The 20,043-nt window shown below is 44.5% G+C and overlaps 3 protein-coding genes across 14 annotated transcripts in view; all 3 read left to right on the plus strand.

The window, feature by feature from the left end:
- Nucleotides 1-6,364, plus strand: part of LOC118504049 (protein 4.1 homolog) — a 43,498-nt gene extending 37,134 nt beyond the window's left edge. For 4 of the 12 annotated variants that reach the window (XR_004905244.1, XR_004905249.1, XR_004905246.1 and 1 more), the window contains 6 exons: nt 973-1,194; nt 1,418-1,531; nt 1,719-1,883; nt 1,949-2,059; nt 2,792-3,116; nt 3,809-6,364. Coding sequence is in view for 4 of the 12 variants with exons in the window: in XM_036038053.1 (XP_035893946.1) it covers nt 973-1,194; nt 1,418-1,531; nt 1,719-1,883; nt 1,949-2,059; nt 3,809-3,874 (678 nt within the window). In the remaining 8 variants the exon portion in view is untranslated. Of the gene's footprint in view, nt 1-972; nt 1,195-1,417; nt 1,532-1,718; nt 1,884-1,948; nt 2,060-2,791; nt 3,136-3,808 lie in introns of all 12 variants that reach the window. The other 8 variants (XM_036038053.1, XM_036038055.1, XR_004905248.1 and 5 more) reach the window with 7 other exon arrangements.
- Nucleotides 6,365-9,581: 3,217 nt separating this feature from the next.
- LOC118504122 lies at nt 9,582-10,420 on the plus strand. The gene has a single exon (XM_036038212.1). It carries the CDS (start codon nt 9,916-9,918, stop codon nt 10,129-10,131), a length of 216 nt encoding a protein of 71 aa, XP_035894105.1. The 5' UTR covers nt 9,582-9,915; the 3' UTR covers nt 10,132-10,420.
- Nucleotides 9,603-19,481, plus strand: LOC118504093 (lipoyltransferase 1, mitochondrial). Its single transcript, XM_036038175.1, has 5 exons — nt 9,603-11,521; nt 13,317-13,424; nt 17,177-17,280; nt 17,383-17,632; nt 17,721-19,481. Exons 1-5 carry the CDS (start codon nt 10,913-10,915, stop codon nt 17,880-17,882), a joined length of 1,233 nt encoding a protein of 410 aa, XP_035894068.1. The 5' UTR covers nt 9,603-10,912; the 3' UTR covers nt 17,883-19,481.
- Nucleotides 19,482-20,043: the final 562 nt, after the last annotated feature.

The raw sequence follows: 20,043 nt of genomic DNA on the forward strand, positions 1-20,043 counted from the left end.
TTTAAAAAACCCCAACATATGATTATTTTTTCACTTTAAAGGCTGCCGAAAATAGGTACATGATAAATGGTTGATTTTCGACAGCTCGATCCATTGCAATTTCAGCGCGATTTTCGAGAGACGTCAAAATCTGGCAGTTTGATATCCAAAATGGGCAACATAAAATTAATTATTTAACTACTTTCTATCATTAATTTAAGCAAAGTAAGAGTAGAAAATTGTTTAAAATATTTTTCTTTAACTAATTACACCTATTCGAGTGTTTCAAATCGTCTATTTGTGAGCCGAAAATAGGAACACAGCCTGCCCAAAATAGGAGCATTCTGCCCAAAATAGGAGCAAAACCAATGTTTGCATCTTTACAAATATTTCTACAAAACTGGGTTTAATCAATAAACATGAGTGCTGAAACATTCTTTGATAGTTTGACAAGCAAAATAACGCCGCCATCAAAATCAAAATTATTAAGTTTAATAATAGTATTTGTATTTTTTTCTGATCAGCTGCACTAACGTGCCGAAAATTGGTACAGTTACCCTATAGTAAAAAAAATGACGATATCAGTAGTTTAAACTTTTATTCAGCTGATTATGTCTCGAATGCCTGCCAGACGTCGACTTAACAATTCAATTTTCTTACTCAAATAATGATAGACCCTAACCCATAGACATGTACCCCGGTTATGGTGAATACATTCTGTCCAATAGTCCACCGTGCACCACCTAAAACTATCGCATGAACAACACTTCTCGCACGGGAAAGCTGCATCGCGCACTATTTTTTGCACATTATTTTAACCTTGTTTAATTCTTTAACTAATACTTTTGTTCGTTTTTTTTTTTGTTGTTGTTGCCTCCACTAAACGCGCTTTTGTTTCTGCTCGTTACGATACGCGTTCCTGCTCCGACACCTTTACCCGTTACACGCTGCCATCCATCCCCCAAAATCCCATCTCCCAAACTCCAATCCCAGGCCGATGCACCAACCGGTACGGATGCAGGTAAATTCGTGACGGCAACCGCTGTCACCACGCGCACCGCCACGACCCACGAGGATCTGGGCACGAACGCCAAAACGCAACAGCTCGAAGAGAAAACGGTGGCCACCACCACCACCCAGCACGGTGAGCGACAGGAGCAGCGGGTTATTACGCAGGAAGTCAAAACTACGGCCACGGTGACGAGTGGCGATCAGGTAAGGTGTTTGGCTGTGGCTTGAACCGGCTTGTTCTATTCCGTTGTCTAATTCCTTTCCATCGTGATATGATTTTATTAACTTTTTGTTTCTTACTATGGCATCCTTATCTACCTGTGTGTTGTTCCTGTTATGCTTCTATGTTTGCATTGCATGCATCGATTTTTTTTTAAATACCATCCATGGCCATGTACCTGCTACTACTACTACTATCTGCACGTAGTATGCGCGTCGTGACAGTGTCTCATCGTCGAGTTCCGGCGATTCCGGAACACCGATCGATGGCCCGTACGGAGACGATTCCCTGTCGGAAGTGATCTACAACAAGTCCTACACGGTTTGTACAACAGTTCCCTCTCTCTCTCCCCCCCCCCTAGGATAAGCGGGATTCATTGCATGCGGGGTAGCTGTAGCTGTAGAATAGAGAACACCAACATATGCTTCGACTTTCAGACAGAATTACCGAATATTTTACGTTGGGATGTATTACTAACGATAGAACGTATGTTTCGCAAATGTTTTAGGGAGCGGATAACGTTGTCGGTGCCTCACAGATTCCGGAAGGACCGAACGTGGAACATCGTCGCGTGGTGGTGGATGATCTGGCCGAAGGTGGCACCACTACCCACGGTGAAATTGTATCGTCCCAGACGGTATCCAGCAAAACGCGAACCGTTGAAACAATTACCGTAAGTTTCTGGTAGCGCTATTCCAAATTGTTCTGATTGTAATACATTCTTTCTCTTCGTTTTAGTACAAAACGGAACGGGACGGTGTAGTGGAGACACGCGTCGAGCAGAAGATCACCATTCAGTCCGATGGTGATCCGATCGATCATGACAAGGCCCTTGCTGAGGCAATTCAGGTACGCACCGGCAACTGCAACGCACTGCACGTGATGTGGTGTATAGAGAAGATTTGATTTCTGTTAGAGGACACATTTTTGTTATTATAATTGGCACCGTGTATATGACGATCGAATGAAACCGGACTACTGTAACCTTTTTTTTGTTATCTGTCCTGTGGCAACTTGCACAAGGCTTTGTTTCGAAAGTAATGCCATCTTGAATTTTGGAATATCTTTTGCTGTTTGGGGGAAAAAAAATCTGTGCAATATCTTTTGTAAAGGCAGATCTCGTGTTATCGCATACAATAATTCTGTTTTGCAAAATTTGTCAACTATTTTGACAAAATAGTCTGAATAAATGGGGTGGATTTAAATGAATTTTCAAGTAAGAAAATCATGTCAATACACGTTTTCTCCAAAGCACATGAACCGCGCATAACCCGGGATCTTACTGTACTTAAAAGCAAAGCATTACTTTCAAGCCAACCTTAATCAATTATCGGTGTCTTAATACACTTTCCTTGCTTTGATTTTTATTCTCCTAAATTGATTACTACCACTGCTGCTGCTGCTGCTAAATTTTGAAAAGAAACCGGCGTTCGTTAACCCCCAAAATTTAGCATTTTCAACTACCACAACACCGTTATTGATCTTGTTATCTGTCTTGTTACAAATGTGACCGTTCCCACCAACAACATCTTCAACCGCTACCTTCACCCCCTTCCCCCCGTGCAACATCAACACCCGCAGGTTGCCTCACTTAAAATCAATATCAACCCGTTCGATCGCCGGGAAGCAGCCCGTAGATATCTGCTGCACACAAGCCAATCACCGAGCTTGACCGAGTTGCATACGACGAAACCGGGCCCGGGGCACACTGCCAGGGGCCGCCCGGATGCGAAATGAAAACAAGCGCAAATACAGGGATGGCAAGGGCTGGCGGGTGTGTATGTTGGTGTGTGAGTGTGCGCGCGCGCGTTTAGAAGTAGGGGATGGCTAACGATCACCGTTCGAGCACCACCCGAACAGCAACAGCGCCAACCACCGAGAGAGCAAATCAAAAAAGAAGTTGATGGTTGAGTAGCCCCTTTTGCGTTCGTATTCTTACAATTTTTTCCTACTTTTGTGCGTGGCTATGGCTGCCCTGCTGGAACGGACCACCCGTTCCGGATTTGCGCCATTTGTTTTCTTCTTCTTCTGCCTAGTATGGTGTAATGCAACAAAACCGAAAATTCGATGCCATGCGCCTCCATTGTTTTTAATTATTTTAAGCGAGATTCCTATTCAGAGACAAATGGAATTCTTCATCAACCATCGCGAGCGCCCCCCCACCCCCCGCCCCATTGGATGATCATCCAACAAAAAAAATCGAACCATCTCACACCATACGCCCCACATTCATTGGCTTGCGTGAGCTGGAGAGAGTAGTTGCCACTGTTGTGTATGTGTGTTTGTTTGCGCGTTATTTCATTCTATTGGCTCGAAAGAACGCCTCCGTGGAAAATTGTTTTTGCATTCTGCTAACGAGAACACCACACCTCTACCTCACATCACCGAGTTGGAAAGATTTGTTTAACTGACTACGTGACTAATAATTGTATTGCTTCATGCAAACGATCCAACACCCTTCTTTTCTTACTTTAGCGCTTGTTGATCGCACAACTGTTTCCTTTTTGTTGACGCTAATGTTACTGACTCGATCGTAAAGTACATAGGAGAATTATGTTAATATTCCTTTTTTGTTTGTTCGTTTGTGGAATTTTACAGGAAGCAACCGCCATGAATCCGGATATGACAGTGGAGAAGATTGAAATTCAGCAGCAAACGCAATAAGAAACCGGACGACGGACGGAACGAGAAGAGAAAAGCTGAATCCTGCGATTAACCTTGGCATTTGAAGTAACGCGCATGTGTGGGGGGTGGTGTGTGCCATTAGAGCCGGAAGCAAACAAAAAAAAATCCCTTAGAGGGGGGAATTAACTTCCCCCCTTTTCGGAAAATAGAAAGTGTGTTTTGCTTTATGTGTTAACAAAGCTTTTTTATTGCAATGGAAAGGAAAGTCACCACTACCTAACGCGCGGAATTTATATAACATTTACTACCTAAAACAACAAAATACCATGTTAAACAGAGAAGAAAAAAGAATGAAAGTGCAAACTCGTTTATCGGTAACGCACCGAATGAATTCGGCGTCGTGCGTCGAACCAGCAGCAGATAAGAAAATTATTCATATATTTATTTATTGCTTAGAAGCGAAGCAAACCAAGCAAACACACACACATACACTTATATAAAATCGTGCATGCGTGCGTGCGTGTATGCAGCAACAGGAGTAAAAAAAATCATGAAGCGATTTGCATTAGCGTTAAATGATGAAATGTGAAATAAGATGGCTGGAAGAGGAAGGAAGCAAAAATAGCAAGCAACAACAATCAAATTCGCTTTAAAACAAAAGAAAAAATCACCAATGCTTTGGGAAACGAAAGGTAATTCTTATATGCGAACAACAAATACACATACAAACAGAGAGAGAGAGAGAGAGAGCAGCACATCTAATAAGGGTAAGCGAAGAAGAAGAATCTTTGATGTTTAAGATGTATTACAATTACAGTTTTGTTTCTTTTTCGTGTTCAGGGGCATACAAAGTATAAGATAATTTGCATTTCGAGAACAAACAAAAAATGGATAAAATAAGGAAGAAAGAACCGCGGGAGCCCCAGCAGCAACCCGAAGAAAACAATTATTTGCCGATGTTGTTATCCACGTGTGTGAGACGATCGTAAAAGCAGAAGAAGAAGAGGAAGTATGAAAAGCGCGGTGGGGATTAAGGTATAATTTTACTAGGAAGAATTAATCCCCCCCATAACAAGGTCACCAAGTAAGCCGAAAACCGTTTGAACCTTTTTGCATTAAATGTTGTTGTACGTGTGTGCCCCATCTGGATGTGCGCGATTTGCTTTTTTTTCTTCCTTTTTGCCGCCCCATTTTGCAGACCGAAATAGCGAACAATGCTTTTGGAGACATGTTTTTGGGCAGGGGCTTAGAAGCAAACCGTCGCCTCGCCCGTTTGTACGCTAGGCGAGGCTTTTCTTTGGGGTGGAGTGGAATCACAATTGTTTAAGGTAGGTTTCTGTTGCGTGTTTGCGAAGAGAAAATTGTGAAACCAATATACCTGTCAGTGTTCAACAAGTGCAAGCTAAATTCGTGTAATAGTAATCGACAAAAAGAAGGCACATTCATTACCTTATTTGTAATGTATACAAAAAAGGAAGGGACCGGAAGCGGAAAAGTCCCATAGCAACACAGCAGTTGAATCGCGTAAGGAACACAACAGCAGCAACAACAAAAAAAGGATGCCTTATTTTAATTGCACTGCGTGCGCGTTAGGCACAACTAGAATGACCGCAAACACGCGCCGCATCATCAGAAGACGCCAGTTAAGACGCCCTCGACGGCCTCAGAGTATCACACGTTATCACGCTGAAAGAGGATCATGCTTCGCGTTACTACTGATTTTTCCTGATGCTTTCTTTTGGTTTTGTTTTATTTTTATTTGCATAAACATTCCACACTTTCTATTGGAAGCAATCAAATTCGGTTCTATTTATTTTCTCGATTTGTATTTACCGTTATAGTTTTGTTCATATTTTATACAAGTGTCTGTTTTTCCTTCTCTAATTTATTTGTTTATCTTTCACATGCTATTTTCTATTAGTGTATCCTAATTTACTTACCTTAATTTTGCTCTCCTTGAAACAGCACTTGGAATTACTTCGGTTACCGATCGTCCAGGGCTTTTTCTTTGTTTTTTTGTTTGTTTTGCTAGCCAAGCTATAAAACACGACGAAGGAATGTTTATGAGTGTGCGTGTATGTTTTCTCTTAGCTTTTTTCGCTCGATCGCTCGTTCCCGCAATATCCTGGTTTTTGTTTTGTTTTATGTAGATGTACTGTTGTAACAAGATGTAAGAAACATAACCTCAACTAAAAGGCAATCATAGTGTGAGAGAGAGTGAGGTTTCAACCAGAACACATACAACAACCGCACTGCGCACAGGGATAGGCGGGCACAAAGTACGTACACACATCACCTTGCGAATCCTTTACCCGTGTTAGGTTCGTCGCCGTAAGTAATATATTTGCCCCGTTTGTTTTTCAGTTTATACTATTTTTAATTTAAATATATTATTTTTTGTGCGCGCGCGCGCAGACACCGCTTACGGCGGAACGCGTTTCGTCGTGGTTTTTAACCTTATCGAAATACACTTTAAACATTGTTAAGTATCTAATGGTCTAAATATAAGTTCCTTGATTTAGTTCTGTTTATTTTTGTGCTCTCGTTTTAAAACTCCGAATTTAGTATTTATTTTATTTATTTTTATGTTATTTTAAAGCTTCCTCTTTATCTACAAAATTTAAACATCTTTCAACTCATGATGATGATGATGATGATCCGCCGAGTCGAAGAAGAAGGAAACAGAGGCTGTGCAAACTAGCTAGCTAGTTAGTTAGTTAGTAGTGCATAGTGTTCTAGTCTCCCTTCCCCCGCGTACACCAGCAAACGAGAAGAATCCTATACTATAGCCACAAATCTTTTAAAAAAAACTTTAAATACAAAACACCCGGATGTTGGAGACGACCAAAGTGAGAAGTTCATGGTGAAGTTTATTAGCTAGACGCGCATCGTGCGAATCAATTCTACGCCACGTTGCGTGTTGTATTTTGAATGCTTACAATACTTCTTCTTCAAGTCCCATTTCTCGTACAAGTATAGTAACAACTCCATATATAAGAGAGATAGAGAGAGGGAGCGATACACTTTATATCAAAACACTAATGAAACAACAAAGAAAAACGTGATTTTTTGTTTTTGGTATATTCTACACGCGTAACGGAAGGAACAAATAATAATAAAAAACAAATGGCGGTGTGGCATGGCTTCCGAATCCAGACAATTTCCCAGTTCGTAAAGTACTAATAGGGAAATTAAAGTTTCTTTCTTTAGTTTTGCCTCATGAAGACACCCGATATGAGAAAAGGATCCACGTCAAACCTATTTCAAGGGTTATTTTCCACGTTTCTTTATTTGATTCTCCAGAATTTAATTTTTTAATCGGTCCGTTATCATTAATAAATACATTAATAATTCTATTTAGTTCACGGTAAAGTAATCACAGCTACAGTAAACTGATTATGTTTTGAATGCAAACTAGTTTTTTTTTTATTTTCAAAATTCGAAATGAAAATGGAAATTCGTCGGAACGGAAGTCATGCTCTGCGCCAATAGCATGCGGCTTTTTGTGATGGTCGATGGTGGGATTAAGCTTGGGCGGCGTATGCATGCATCCTTATCAAAAAAAAGTGGAAAGACACAAAAATTGCTTGAAAACCTGGTGTGATCGATATTAAGGTGCTTTAGAGATGATGGCTTTTGGTGAATGGATGGAACCGAAGCTCGGGCCAAATTGTTGAAGCAGACAAAAACCTCTGTTCAAAACATATGCAAAGCGGCGGCATGAAAGGTGTGGTGGTGGATAGCTTGTGGGGCCGTATATTGGCCAGGAATGGAACGGAATGGAAGGGAATGCTGACATTATTAATAAAACCAATGCTGCAACGTGATTAAGATATAGCTTATGTGTAACGCAAACCACCCCGGTTGTGTCTAGTTTGTGCTTTTCTTTAAAACACCCGCGTGATCCCCCCCCCCCATCAATGAAAAGTAACCACAGTTGATAATGTTTTCACCTTCTCCCGGGGCGGCGTGCAATTATCACCGTTGGGCCGGTAATAACTGGAACACAACACTGTCTGTTCTCGCTTCCTTGTGTACTGTGTTGCTTGCTGCCCGTTTGCCCCGGAGAACAATTTGCGCAGTTCTGGTGGATGCTCTCTATGTGGGTCACACACAACCCCCCCCGGGCTCGGCCACAACATCGGACACCCATCATCGAACACTGTTAGCTCGTGGTGTGACGTTGGGCGGTATATTAGCGCAACCACCAACCGAGCCGCGGAATTACTACTACGATCATTATCAGCGGCGGCAGATTGTCCCGGTGGGAACCAAGCACACGTCTGGTCGCACATCCAGAAGCTGGCAGCCACGCGATCACACCTTCCGGTTTGACCTTACCGAGGACAAACCAGTGTACTTGACATCGGTCCGGTCGGTGCGTGATTTCCTGCGCTTCAGGGTCTAGGGCTTGGCAGCTGCACGTTTTTGCACAACCTACGTCACAAACGGATCCAGATCCTACCGCAACATTCGCCGGGTGAGAGTGGTACAGTCGGTCGCAGCATCGTCACACGCAACACCATCAGTTGACACTCGGTCGACGCGTGATGCGGTTTACGATAAACGATGCATGTCGTAGGTTGCATCTACGCTAACGCGAACAATTTGGTGACAACATCGGTGACAATGTAGCGTGATGTGGCTAGTGAATGATTGAACATTTCACTTTAATGCTATGTTGTAGTATTTCTTAAGTGAGTAAATTAATTGAATTATAATTATTCTATTGACTAATTCAAAGAGAGCGTTTAATGAACTGATGTACAGGTCAGTGCGTCATCTGTAATGATAATGTCACACATATTTCATGGAACCGTGCTTGATCTGCCTGGTGAATTCGTAGTGCAGCTGATAAAGCCTTCATCAAATCATTCTAAATTATCCAGTGCTATGCTTTAAACTCATTGGCCAATCAATTATCTCAACCTTTCTGGCGGATCCATCAACGCCATACTTCTCTTTTAATTTGGGTCTTTGACCATGATTGGGTCTAGGTCTGGGTGGTTTGGTGCTATTATCATGACATCGGATCCTGGTGAGTCTAGGGAGTCTAAGCAGATGGTTCCGGAAGATTGCAGCTCCTAGTATCGGATGGTCCTCTCTAGCGTAAGGTTGAACAGGGTACTTGTGAGGCTATCTCCCTGGCGCAGGACCTGCTGGATATACAGGTTCAATAACATTGTTTGAGAATCTTCTTTTCTAACATCATTATGGTCGTCTATCTGCTTTCGGGACTGGGTTGTTCGGTTATGTTATCATGACATGATCAGCTCACCGGATCACAGCGAGTCTATGATGGAGTCTAAGACCATCTATTGCCACCCCTGGTCTCGTATAGTCCTCTGTGGCTCCAGGTTGAAAAGAGTACAGGCGGGGATCTTCTAGACGTACAGATGCAAAAAAAAAAACATCTTTTTTCCAACATGATTGTGAAAATGTGCGCTTGGAAGCCTTAAGAATCCTGTTGTAAAAATTAGCCCTATTTTGCTCTTATCTAAAAATAGAGAATAATCCGAAAAATCATTGCAAAACAACGGCAAATGAAAACACAAAAAATATATAAAAATTATATAAAACAATTTCACAAAAAACGCTAGGGAGATTTGTACCGGCTCCAGTTCGCTAGTGTATACTCGACCAATGGAAACGTACACCCGTACGCAAACGTAAACAACGCACCAATACCAGCTGGAACGGTGCGCACGGACACACCATAAGCGACCGCAAGTGTATAAATAAAATCGTCGCGCTCGCAGCTGGACCTATTCACGCTCAAACCGTCTAACTGATCTAGCACCGATCGCGCTACAGAAGTGTTCTAGCCATTTTGCAGTCCGCATGTCTCGCCTTTCTGTTTCGTGTGCGTATTGCGTACCATTCGGGTCGTCACAAACGCCTGCCACAGTTTGACAGTTGGTTGTTGCAGACCAACCGAATAAAAACAAACGAAAAGCAACCTTTGAGTGAAAGTGAACGAGTGTGGAATAACGCGAGAGGAGTGATAGAGACAGCAGATTCACGTGCACGGCTGTACGTAGCAGACCCATTTCGTCCTCACGTCTGGCCAATTGAAAGGAATGCCCTTTAACTGCAGTCGCGATTGTGTAGGTATTCGATACCGCATCAACTCGCTGCACCAAACCTGGAAGTGGCTGCACCAGACGATCGCCCTGCACGAGTACCTGATTTCGATGAGCGCAGCTGACACGAATAACGCCAGCCGAAAGTCGCACCATCCACTACAACAGGGCGGCATCATTAGCAGCAGCAGCATCACCGTAGCTTGTTGTTAAACTGTAGTTCCGAACCGCCCTCCACTGTGTGTAGTGTTGTGAGAAAAACAAAACAGGTGCATCATCATCATTCCCAGTTCCCAGTGGTTTAAACTTAAGGCTTAGTTCTTAGACTTTTATAGTGTTTAAAACGAAAACTCTTCCAGCCTTGCATTGCCTGCTTACTGTGTTCCTTTGGAAATTGTAACGTTCAAAACACCAATATCACCTCAACGAAAAAAAAAAAACTCTAGTCAACAAGTGACCGTCTTTGCCCAGTAAGGATTTGTTCACCGAACTGTTCATCATCCGTTCAACATCTGTGTGTGTGTGGTCAGCCAGTGCTGTAGTAAAAATAGAACTTCACCATCCGTAGCTAACGTGTGGACACTGCCAATATTCTCTTCACAGCGTAACAGTAGCAAAATAGTCCTCCGAAGACTGATTTTCCGTACGGGTTTGTGCAAAAGTAAGGAAAAATCGCAATTTCTTAAGCGACTTCTACAACAAACAAACACCACCCGTGAAACGTCAAACTCACAGGTGGCATACGAATTTGCGTATCAAAACAAAGGAACCGGCCAAAAACAACCCGGTATTTCGCGCTGTAGGTCGAACCAAATAAATCCGCAACGCAAAAAAAGCGGTACCGCGGCGATATAACAAAGAAAGTGCAAGCGAAGCGGCTACTCTGCTTGGGTGTGTTAGTGAATCCCGCAGAACCGAAAGTGTGCGTACGCGCGAGCAAAACAGCTGGTTATCATCATCGTGCGGATCGGAAAAATCCCATTTCGCGTGCAAGATGGCTGCCATGGTAGTGAAACGATCGCTCGTTCGATCGCTTAGCAGCCGGCTGTACGTGCTGTCCCAGGGACAGGTGTGCGCCTATTCCAGCTCCACGAAGCACCCGTTCCAGGGTGGCAATGGGGAGGGTAGCAGCCCGACCGGTCATCTGACCATGACCAGCAGCAGCAAGCAGCTGTCGACGGCCGACATCAAGAAGATCCCGGATGCGGAGGTGCGCAAGTCCGTCTTCATCTCGCAGTCGAACGATGTGTTCACCAACCTGGCGCTGGAGGATTGGATCTATCGGCACTTCGATCTGACCAACCACCACATACTGATGCTGTGGATTAACAAACCGTCGGTGGTGATCGGCCGGCATCAGAATCCATTCTCGGAAACGAACGTTTCCGCCCTGGAGCGCAATGGGATCGAGCTGGCTCGACGGAACAGTGGCGGCGGGGCGGTTTATCACGATCTCGGCAACCTGAACTGTACCTTCTTCATGCCGCGGGCCCGGTACGATCGGAAGTACAATCTGACGCTGTTGACTCGCGCCCTGTATCGGGAGTACGGCATCAATGCGGAGCTGTCCGCACGGGACGATATTGTGCTGCTGGGCAAGAAGGTAATTGTGATGCATGTTTTTGGTTGTTTTAGGTGGCAGGACTGGGCATCGGATTCCGGTCGGAAATACACATAGAGAACTATGACTTAAGGAATCAAGCAAACCGGTCATGAGGTCCTGATGTTTGGGTTCTGTGCCTGACCGGAAAATCTGGTCTAAAGAAGGCCAGAAATGGCTGACAGCGTGATCTCTCGAGGTTGTAGTGCCGGAGAAGAAGAATACTTGCTCCAATTTTAAGAGGATCAACCTTAAATTGAATTTAATACATTGAACGTGATAATTCCTGTCAGTGCCAATTGCTCTTTGAACTAAGGAAAAAAAAACAGATCCATGAACAATTCTAGAACAAATTACAATTTTCAACTTCAGGTTATCTTAAAGAAGAGTCTAGGTAACCTTCAATGAGATAGGATTTACTCTTCATTTAAACTGACGTATTATCGCAATTATTCCCCAACAAGGACGTACGTCTTCCGAACGTCGTGGTCCTACGTGCCATCAGTCACGTCCTCTCAGTTCAAAGGATCTTGCTTTGTGTTTTGTGCTTTGTGTTTGTAGCAGGCTTACCTTTTTTTCTACATTTAACTCGCATCATAGTTACCCGATGCTATCCAGCAGTTGGTACTTGGAGATTGCAAAGGCAAGAAGCGAAGACTGCGAACGAAGAGATGGTTTCACGTGTAGCGAGCATGACCCACAAAACCGGTTCTCCACACACTGTACAGGGCGTCGGGCGTTCGGAAGGAAGAGAGCATAGCGCAACGCGTGGTTCCGCACACGCACACATTCGCGCACACACCATCCGGTGCACGTGCACCGGGTGCGCAATTTGCATGTCTCGTCGCGCACGCGCGTCGTTGTGTGCGTGTTGTGCCCGGTCCCACGATCATCCGAGTCGTTCTTTATTCGCACGCAACTAAGTAGCCAGAAGCGGTGTAAGATAAGCCACTAGCCGACGAAGCTACGTGGAGTGAATATGCTAGACGCGCCACAAGAATGGCTGTGAGCGCGACCGCGACTCACCCTTGAACCTAGCGCTCTCCGGATCCCGTCTCTTCTTGAGGCCGGCTGATGGGTCTGATGTGGGGACAACAAACGAGCAGATTCGTCGCGCTATCTGTTGCCAGGCAACCGACCTACAAGAAGAATCACGGGTCGCTTCTTCCGTTGCTATGTTCATGCTAGTTTGAACACTCACCCGCTGAATGATATCTAGCTGGTCGACATGGGGAGGTTAATAAACCGGACCGCCGCTCCATCCTGTGTGTATGTGGGGGGAGGTTTATGCGATGTCAATGACATTATAGCTGGAGGGTAAAGCGCCTTCTTGGAGGATAATGTACCGTTTCCGTATGCGAATGCTGTACAAACGGAATCCTTTTAAACATGGATCGAGCTACAAAGCCATCCTTGGTAACATAAGTTGTTTTGCGAAAGCACTTTGCTGCTTATCTGTCACATTGTCGGACGGAAAGCAGGCAGTTTTTTGCACAAAAAAAAACCTCCAAGTCATCGCGTCTGCAACGAGGCGACCGTTGATGGGGGTATAGACTGGCGTACGATTTGATGCTTATCTGGAAAGACATTAGAGAATAGAAGTTGATTTAGATTGTGGAACTAATCTAATCGGCTGTTTTTGTTTTTAACCTCGAAACGTGGAACTCTGCATCGAACCAATGGACCAATAACGACTTCCAATAAGAACGACTTCCCCTATATTTAAGATCCCCTTTTTTCTCTTTTCGGTTTTCGTTAATTAGTGGCTAATCGCTTTTTCCTTCCCTTCTTTCCATAGATATCGGGCACCGCTGCAAAACTAGGCCAACCGAACGCTTATCATCACTGTACGCTGCTAGTAAACTCGAACAAACTTCACCTGGGCGCATCACTCGCTAAAGATAACGTAAGTATAGTGAGACTCGATTGAAGCCAATCGAACCACCAACCTGCCTCAAAAACTCTGCGATGTGATGTTGTTGCTATGCCAACGTTGGCGAAAACAACGTCCAAGCAATAACACGACGATGGTCTGATCTAACGAGATAAACCGGTTGGTGTCACACCATACCATAAATAAGACGGTCAAATGCCGTCCCCCAGCGATGAAGGGGACGGCACTAAGAAACCACACCAACGAACCATTGTCAATGAAAGCGAGAGTATGTTTGTGTGGCTTTTGTTCTTTTATGTTGCAAAAAAAAGCTGGGGGCAAAAAACAAACAAACGATGTGTGTGTGTCAGCCTTTTTGCGATGATAAATTATCATAATGATAACGCTTTATGGCAGAACAGCTGATAGGAGAGAGTTAAGATAGGTTGAGGGATGTTTGTTTGCTTCAAACAGCAGACATGCAATTGCAGGCTGTTCCGGCCCGAGGAAGGTTTGTTTTGGTTTTTAATGGCATAGAATTACTTAATATGGCTTTGGCTTGTTTTAAGATTGAAATACTAGAATCAAATCAGGGGAGGTCTTGCTATAAACTCCTATTTCTAGATCCATAGAGTGCTAGAGGCGACAACGGCGCCGGTCTTCATACGGCTGGACCAGGGTTCAAATCCCATCCGAAACGTTCCCTCGTAGTGACTATCCAACTACGTGGTATCATTAAGTCAAGTTTGCCAGAACTGGCAGGCATGGCCTAAGAGGTCGTTAAGCCAAGAAAAGAGAGACCACCCTAGTCGAATGTATAGCTATCGTTGACTAGGGAGATCTAGTTTAAGGCTGATCATCTGGATATATCAGCTTGACATGCTCAACTTTGAGCAAATCAACATTACTTTCCAGCTTGTATATTGATCTTCTGGACAATCTTCTAAACATCAATTGAAAGTGTAGCTATCGCTTGCTGCAGAGAACTCGCACGATCATCTAGACATGCTCAACGTTGAAGAGATCTAATTTGCTATCCAATTCAGACGTTACATTAATGTTCTATAGAGTCAATGTCTGCCAGTGTTCTATGCTATAAAAATATTCTTTATGAGGCCATTCACTCAACCGGCAACCGGTTGCCAACTTCTGTACCTACCTACCCATCTGGCAACACAAAGCTTCAGCTCAGCTGATTGGCATAAAACGAATAAATTGTATTGCATCAGGTTCGCCGGCCCTTTGTTCGTGCGGTCGCGACCACCCGATTTCGCAGATGATTTCATCGTGCTGAGCAAAAACGGGGTTGTTGCTATTCGCCCCCCAATATCCTTGACCACACTCACTGCACTTTGGACGGTGAGTCTCGTCTTTTACTCTGGATCCGGAGAACCAACATCGCAACAAAAGCCGGAGCCCGTCTTATTGCGAATGCCATGTGCGAATCGCTGCTGATAAATGATATCTCCGATAAGATGACAGCGGAAGGAAGGCAGAGGAAACACATGTGAAAAGAGGCGAGCAGGAGGAGACTGTTGATGTATGTTTTGTACTGAAGAAATTAAGGCCAAATGTCTATGAACTGGTTCGATGTACCGGTACGAACCGGAATTTCCTGCAACGCAAAGATAAGCAGCTTCTTTCCGCGTTTTGCGTTTCATATTTGGCGGCTGCGTGCGGTAAGAGCTTGTTTGCTTTGGCAGCGCTGGCTGGGTTGCGATAAGCTTGTCTGGTGGAAAGAACCCCCTGACACTGTACGCTTGATATGGATGGGGGTCTTCCTGCGAATTGTTGTTTTTTTACGGCTGAGAACCCCGAATTGAACCCCTAATGATTGCCAAACGACCCTATTTTCCACAAACACACACATGACTGTTAGAAACTTTCCGCTGTGAAGCTGTTGCTGTTGGTAGAACAGATCAATCGACCATCATCAACCGAGCGACCGACCGGGGCCTGGGTTGAAACAATGGGTCGTATTTTGGGGGCCATGCGTTGAGGGTTTGCAAGATAACGGATAACAGGCACGGGAAGATGTGTGGAAAATTACCAACAGCAAAGCCAACCTTCTTGCTGGACAATGTTGGGATCCACTGTTCGGAAAAGGTAGTGCCTAGTCGGTCGGTCGGGGATGCATCAGCGAAATGATAAGATGCGCTCCACATTATTTAGCACAATTAGACGCGAACCAAACCAATTGTGCCTATAAATCATTATAGGGCTAGATGGAAAGACATTTGATAGCATCTTGAGACTATGATCATTGGAACCCGGTTTACATCGCTATCTTCATTGTGCATAGTACGCCAATGATGATGAAGATCTCTTGACCCTCTATGAGTATCTTCTTTAGCATACTCAACAATCTAATACTATTGGAAGGTTCTATAGTTCATTCATCTTACATGAGGTAGATTCTTTGTCGACCTCAGTAAGTCTGATCTTGTGTCAGGCTTTTCTATTTAGAAGAAGCTTATCAGAGTACTTAAAAGTTTGTAGAAACCATCTGGTTGGATTTCAATGAATAAATCAACAATACGAACTAGATCCAGGGACCTTGCCAGAATACGTTAAATACGCAGGGATAATGGAGATCACACCTATGAAGTCGTCCAAAATGTCTTCTTCGTCAGAACCATACAGATCAGTTGCAGTTAATTTTTGTCCAAAGTCGTCAAAAATCTTTGGCGAGTTGGAAGCTCTGAAGAAACGTTGAGACAGGTCTAAAAGAACAAAGTCCTCAAAATAGTTCCTGTGCAGAACCTTAGATTCGACATTCTCCAGCAGGCTGATCATGTCATGCGAATGACACCAGGCGACAGAGCCCTTAACTTTTGAATTTCGCAGCGTGTTGGAGCCTGCGATCAACGATCTCCGGACGATAATGCTTCACTTTGAGCGGTTTGAGAGGAGTTCTATAATAGCGCAAGATGGCGATCTTAGTTGCTTATCAAAAAAAGGTTGCCCTCTAGACTTAAACCAAGATGGAGGATCAACCCAGAACGGGAAACTAGCGTTTGCTACAAATCGTTACATTGTACCCTGGGCACTAGTTCAACTAGCTCAATATACACCTATTAACACATCCCCACAGAGTGTGGTACTCCTCTGTGTGCGACCGCCACCACTGCATCACCACTGCAGCACCCCCCGCCCAATCTCGGTCACATACGATTCCTTCCAGACGGGGTGGGCCATCAATTTATCTTGATTAAAAACGTTTGCTGCGCTCGTCCGTTTAATCGAAACTGGTGCGAACCGGTTCCACGTTGATAGAGCGAACCGGAATCCGCATGTATGGGGCCTGGAGTCTACATTACAAATTCCTCGATTCCTCCTCCTGCTCCTTCTGCACATCACAGGTCCCTGATGCCTTTTTAAAGCGCTACATATGACGCCGTAAGCTGAGGGCTCTCTGTCTCAACGCGTCCAATTGCAGGACGCCCTTTGTACTTGTTGGTCCGGGGGGTTTTTGAATTTTGTGGTTCTGAAATAGAAATGAAGGACACCGGTTAATAGGAGGCAGCCGTGCAAGATGTTTTGCTACCAGCAATTGGTGGTGATAACGGAAGGTGGGAGAGTTCATGCGGTTGTTGATAAGGGACGGTTAAACAGATCTCCCTTCCACTACGTGTTGAGGCCTCCCTGTGTGATCGTTCTCTCTCTCGGTCTCGCTCCCTCTTCCCATCGGGGGGGTTATCGGAGTGGCGATGAATTATATTGTTGATGTGGAGTTTTTTTTTTCTCATTTTCCCTTTTTCTTTTTCCCTTCCACTTCCGTGCAGGTTGAAATAACAAGCAAGGCAACCGCTTCCATCCCATCGCCAATCAAGAATCTTGTTGACGTAAATCGAACCGTAAACATCCAGCAGCTCCTGTCGGCCATTGGGTGAGTGGACGCTCTCGCTTGCCACATTTTGTTGCAATTTTTTTAATGTTTATTAAGAAGCCAAAAACGAATCTCACTCTTTTCGTTTGGTTTTGTTTTCAGGTACGAGTTTCTACGCACACCCGCCACCCAGCTGACCGATGGTGGGCGCGACCTGCTAATGAAGCAGCGCGGCTTCCAACTGATCAATCCAACCGACAAGTGGTTCCCGGGCATTACGGAGCTGCGCGAAAACTTTGCCTCCTGGGAGTGGCGGTTTGGCAAGACGCCAAACTTTTCCGTCCAGAAGACGATCCAGCTGAAATCGGCCGGCGCGGCGCAGGAGATGAAGGTGAAAGTTGACGTGGAAAAGGTGGGTGCTTATCAGCTAGTGCTTGGAGGAGGGATGTTTTGTTAGCGTTGCAAACTAATCGCGCACCCTGTTTTGTCTACCATCCCAGGCGCTGATCAAAGAAATAAGTCTCATCCTGCCGAACCACGAACCGATACCGGTTGTGTCGGATATGGTGGGCCGTGCGTACAACGAGGATTGCTTCCACGGCATTGCGGAAGCACTGAAGGGTGCCAACACCGAGAACATGCAGCAGGCGATGGGATTATGAAGGTTAGTCCTACCGGCGGCAGCCACCACCGTCGTACCTTCCACGTCCACGACGATCGCCGACAGCGGACCGGACGATGGACGCAGTTGAGAGTGAACGCTGCTGCTGACTCATCAAACTTCGCCTCTCCGGTAGGGGTGAAGCAAAAAAACTGGAACCACTAAACCTGATTTGAAATTCAAACAATACGCGCTTGACGGTTAGCAGATGGTACCGAGCACCAACCCATCGCCCAGAGCTAGCAGTAGCGCTTGTGCCGAGGGCTTGTCCCATCGGTTAGTAACAGTAAACAAGGTCTTCTACTACCACCCTTACTCCCCGTTTTCCTGGGTGTTGCCACAACCCTGAACTTAGGCGACCCTCCCATCACAACAGCTCTTCGTTCGATAAGTGCCTTTTCGGGTCTAGGATTCTAGAATTAGGAACGTGCGTGTGTGCCGCAACCAATTCGCCACATTCATAATGCATGTGTGAGTACGCGCTACAACGATCGTGTGGCGACCGAACAAAAACGAACCCGTTCGACGCAAGCAAACAACGACGAGCTGCTGTTTTGCTGTCCGTGGTCAATCGATCGACCTTGCATAACACAAAGCCGTACCGAGCAGAACCGTATATACGGTGCAACCCGCGCTAATCAGCTGTTGTGCTGTTGCTGGAAGGAAATGCAATCAAACGAGCACCTGAAACTCGGTCGTAGGTCCGTGCATTTTGCACCCGTTTTTATTATATTTTTGTCTTGCTTGAAACCGATAGAGCTAGTAAAGGGAATGGTGTTGACTGTTCACTATTCGCTAGAATTACGTCAGGATTAGTGGCGAAGATGTCTCGAGATTAGGCTGTATTAGGTTTTGCTCCTCCTCTCCTTTTAATTTGAATTGTGATGATGCTGTTTTTGACGGTTTTAGGACGATAGACGATGTTAGCTTGTGATTAGTGTTTAACATTTACTGACAAAATTAACCTCAGCTTCCACACAAAACTTACTAAAACGACTATTACTAACTCGTGTGGAACTTTCGTTTCCACGGCGGCAATGCAAGTAAGGGATAGCTTATCAAGTAAGGTTCATTCGCCCCCTCCCCCTCTCCCCTTTTCTCCCACTAGATTTTTAGTTACTTACGTTAGTGTGTACGATTCCCCCGGAACCGTGCATCCCACCCCCGGATACATCAAGAATACGATCATATCATTTTTGTCACGACCACCAACACCGCCAACAAGTTTTAATTGGAATGGCCGGTTGTTGAGTTTGGTTAGGTTATAGACTTATATCGTTTGACTTTAGTGCTTTGTATTTGCTTTGCTCCTGTATTTTTAACGTGTAAACCACTCGTCGCCAAGTTTTGACCATTATGCCCGTCTTTTTTTAAATCTTTGACTTTCGTTGACTCTTGTTCCTTCACCCTTCAGCGGTTAAAATAGTGTTCAAGTTTGTAGGGCGCAGTAGCGTAAGTTAGAGCATTACTTTAAACATAAAGCAACAGACGACACTAAGGTCGAACCAGTTTTGTAATGTAATTGTTGATCATATAAAGACCAAATAAGTTAGACCTGTAGAGCGAATGTTAATAAATGCAAAATGTATCAAAATATCAACTGTCGGTTTTATCTTATTACTATCTTTTACTAGGCTACGTCAAAGGTGTCACATTGCCGAAGGGACCTCACCAAACAAACAACATCTACCAAGAGGTCTCTTGATGCAATCCTCATATGCCAAGAGGCCTCCTAGATTAAGCAGCCGCCTCTACCAGTAGATCTTCTAGTTCAAGGAGTCATATCTGAGATTTGAAGAAGCCTTAACGATCAAGAGATCTTGTAGTAGAAAAGGCTTTGCATACCAAGTTGTTGCAGTGGCCCAATCCTTCAGAGGGACGTATCGTGTAAGGGGTCCTCGATCGTCCACGGACTCGGAATAGGTTCCAAAAACATTTCAAGGAAATGTCTTCGATTAAGAAGAATCACATGGTCTATGGTGATTGGAAGCATTGAAATTTATCGTGTGCTAATGTAGGTCCCAGACTGTGAATGTTAATTAAATTTATACAAAAAGAAACTTTCAAGAATCTGCATTCAATTACTAAATTGGAATCAAGCAGAACTTGGTTGGGTACAGCATGAAGTTCATGAACCTCGTTCCGAGCACGTGCTATATACG

The sequence above is a fragment of the Anopheles stephensi genome, chromosome 2 (assembly GCF_013141755.1).
Source record: "Anopheles stephensi strain Indian chromosome 2, UCI_ANSTEP_V1.0, whole genome shotgun sequence".
Taxonomy (NCBI): Eukaryota; Metazoa; Arthropoda; class Insecta; order Diptera; family Culicidae; genus Anopheles; species Anopheles stephensi.

Coding starts and splice junctions, on each gene's coding strand:
- LOC118504122 (XM_036038212.1), top strand. CDS start 9,916: ATGCCCTTTAACTGCAGTCGCGATTGTGTAGGTATTCGATACCGCATC.
- LOC118504093 (XM_036038175.1), top strand. CDS start 10,913: ATGGCTGCCATGGTAGTGAAACGATCGCTCGTTCGATCGCTTAGCAGC. Junction 13,425..17,176: donor CATCACTCGCTAAAGATAAC/GTAAGTATAGTG, acceptor ACTTCCGTGCAG/GTTGAAATAACAAGCAAGGC. Junction 17,633..17,720: donor TGAAAGTTGACGTGGAAAAG/GTGGGTGCTTAT, acceptor CTACCATCCCAG/GCGCTGATCAAAGAAATAAG.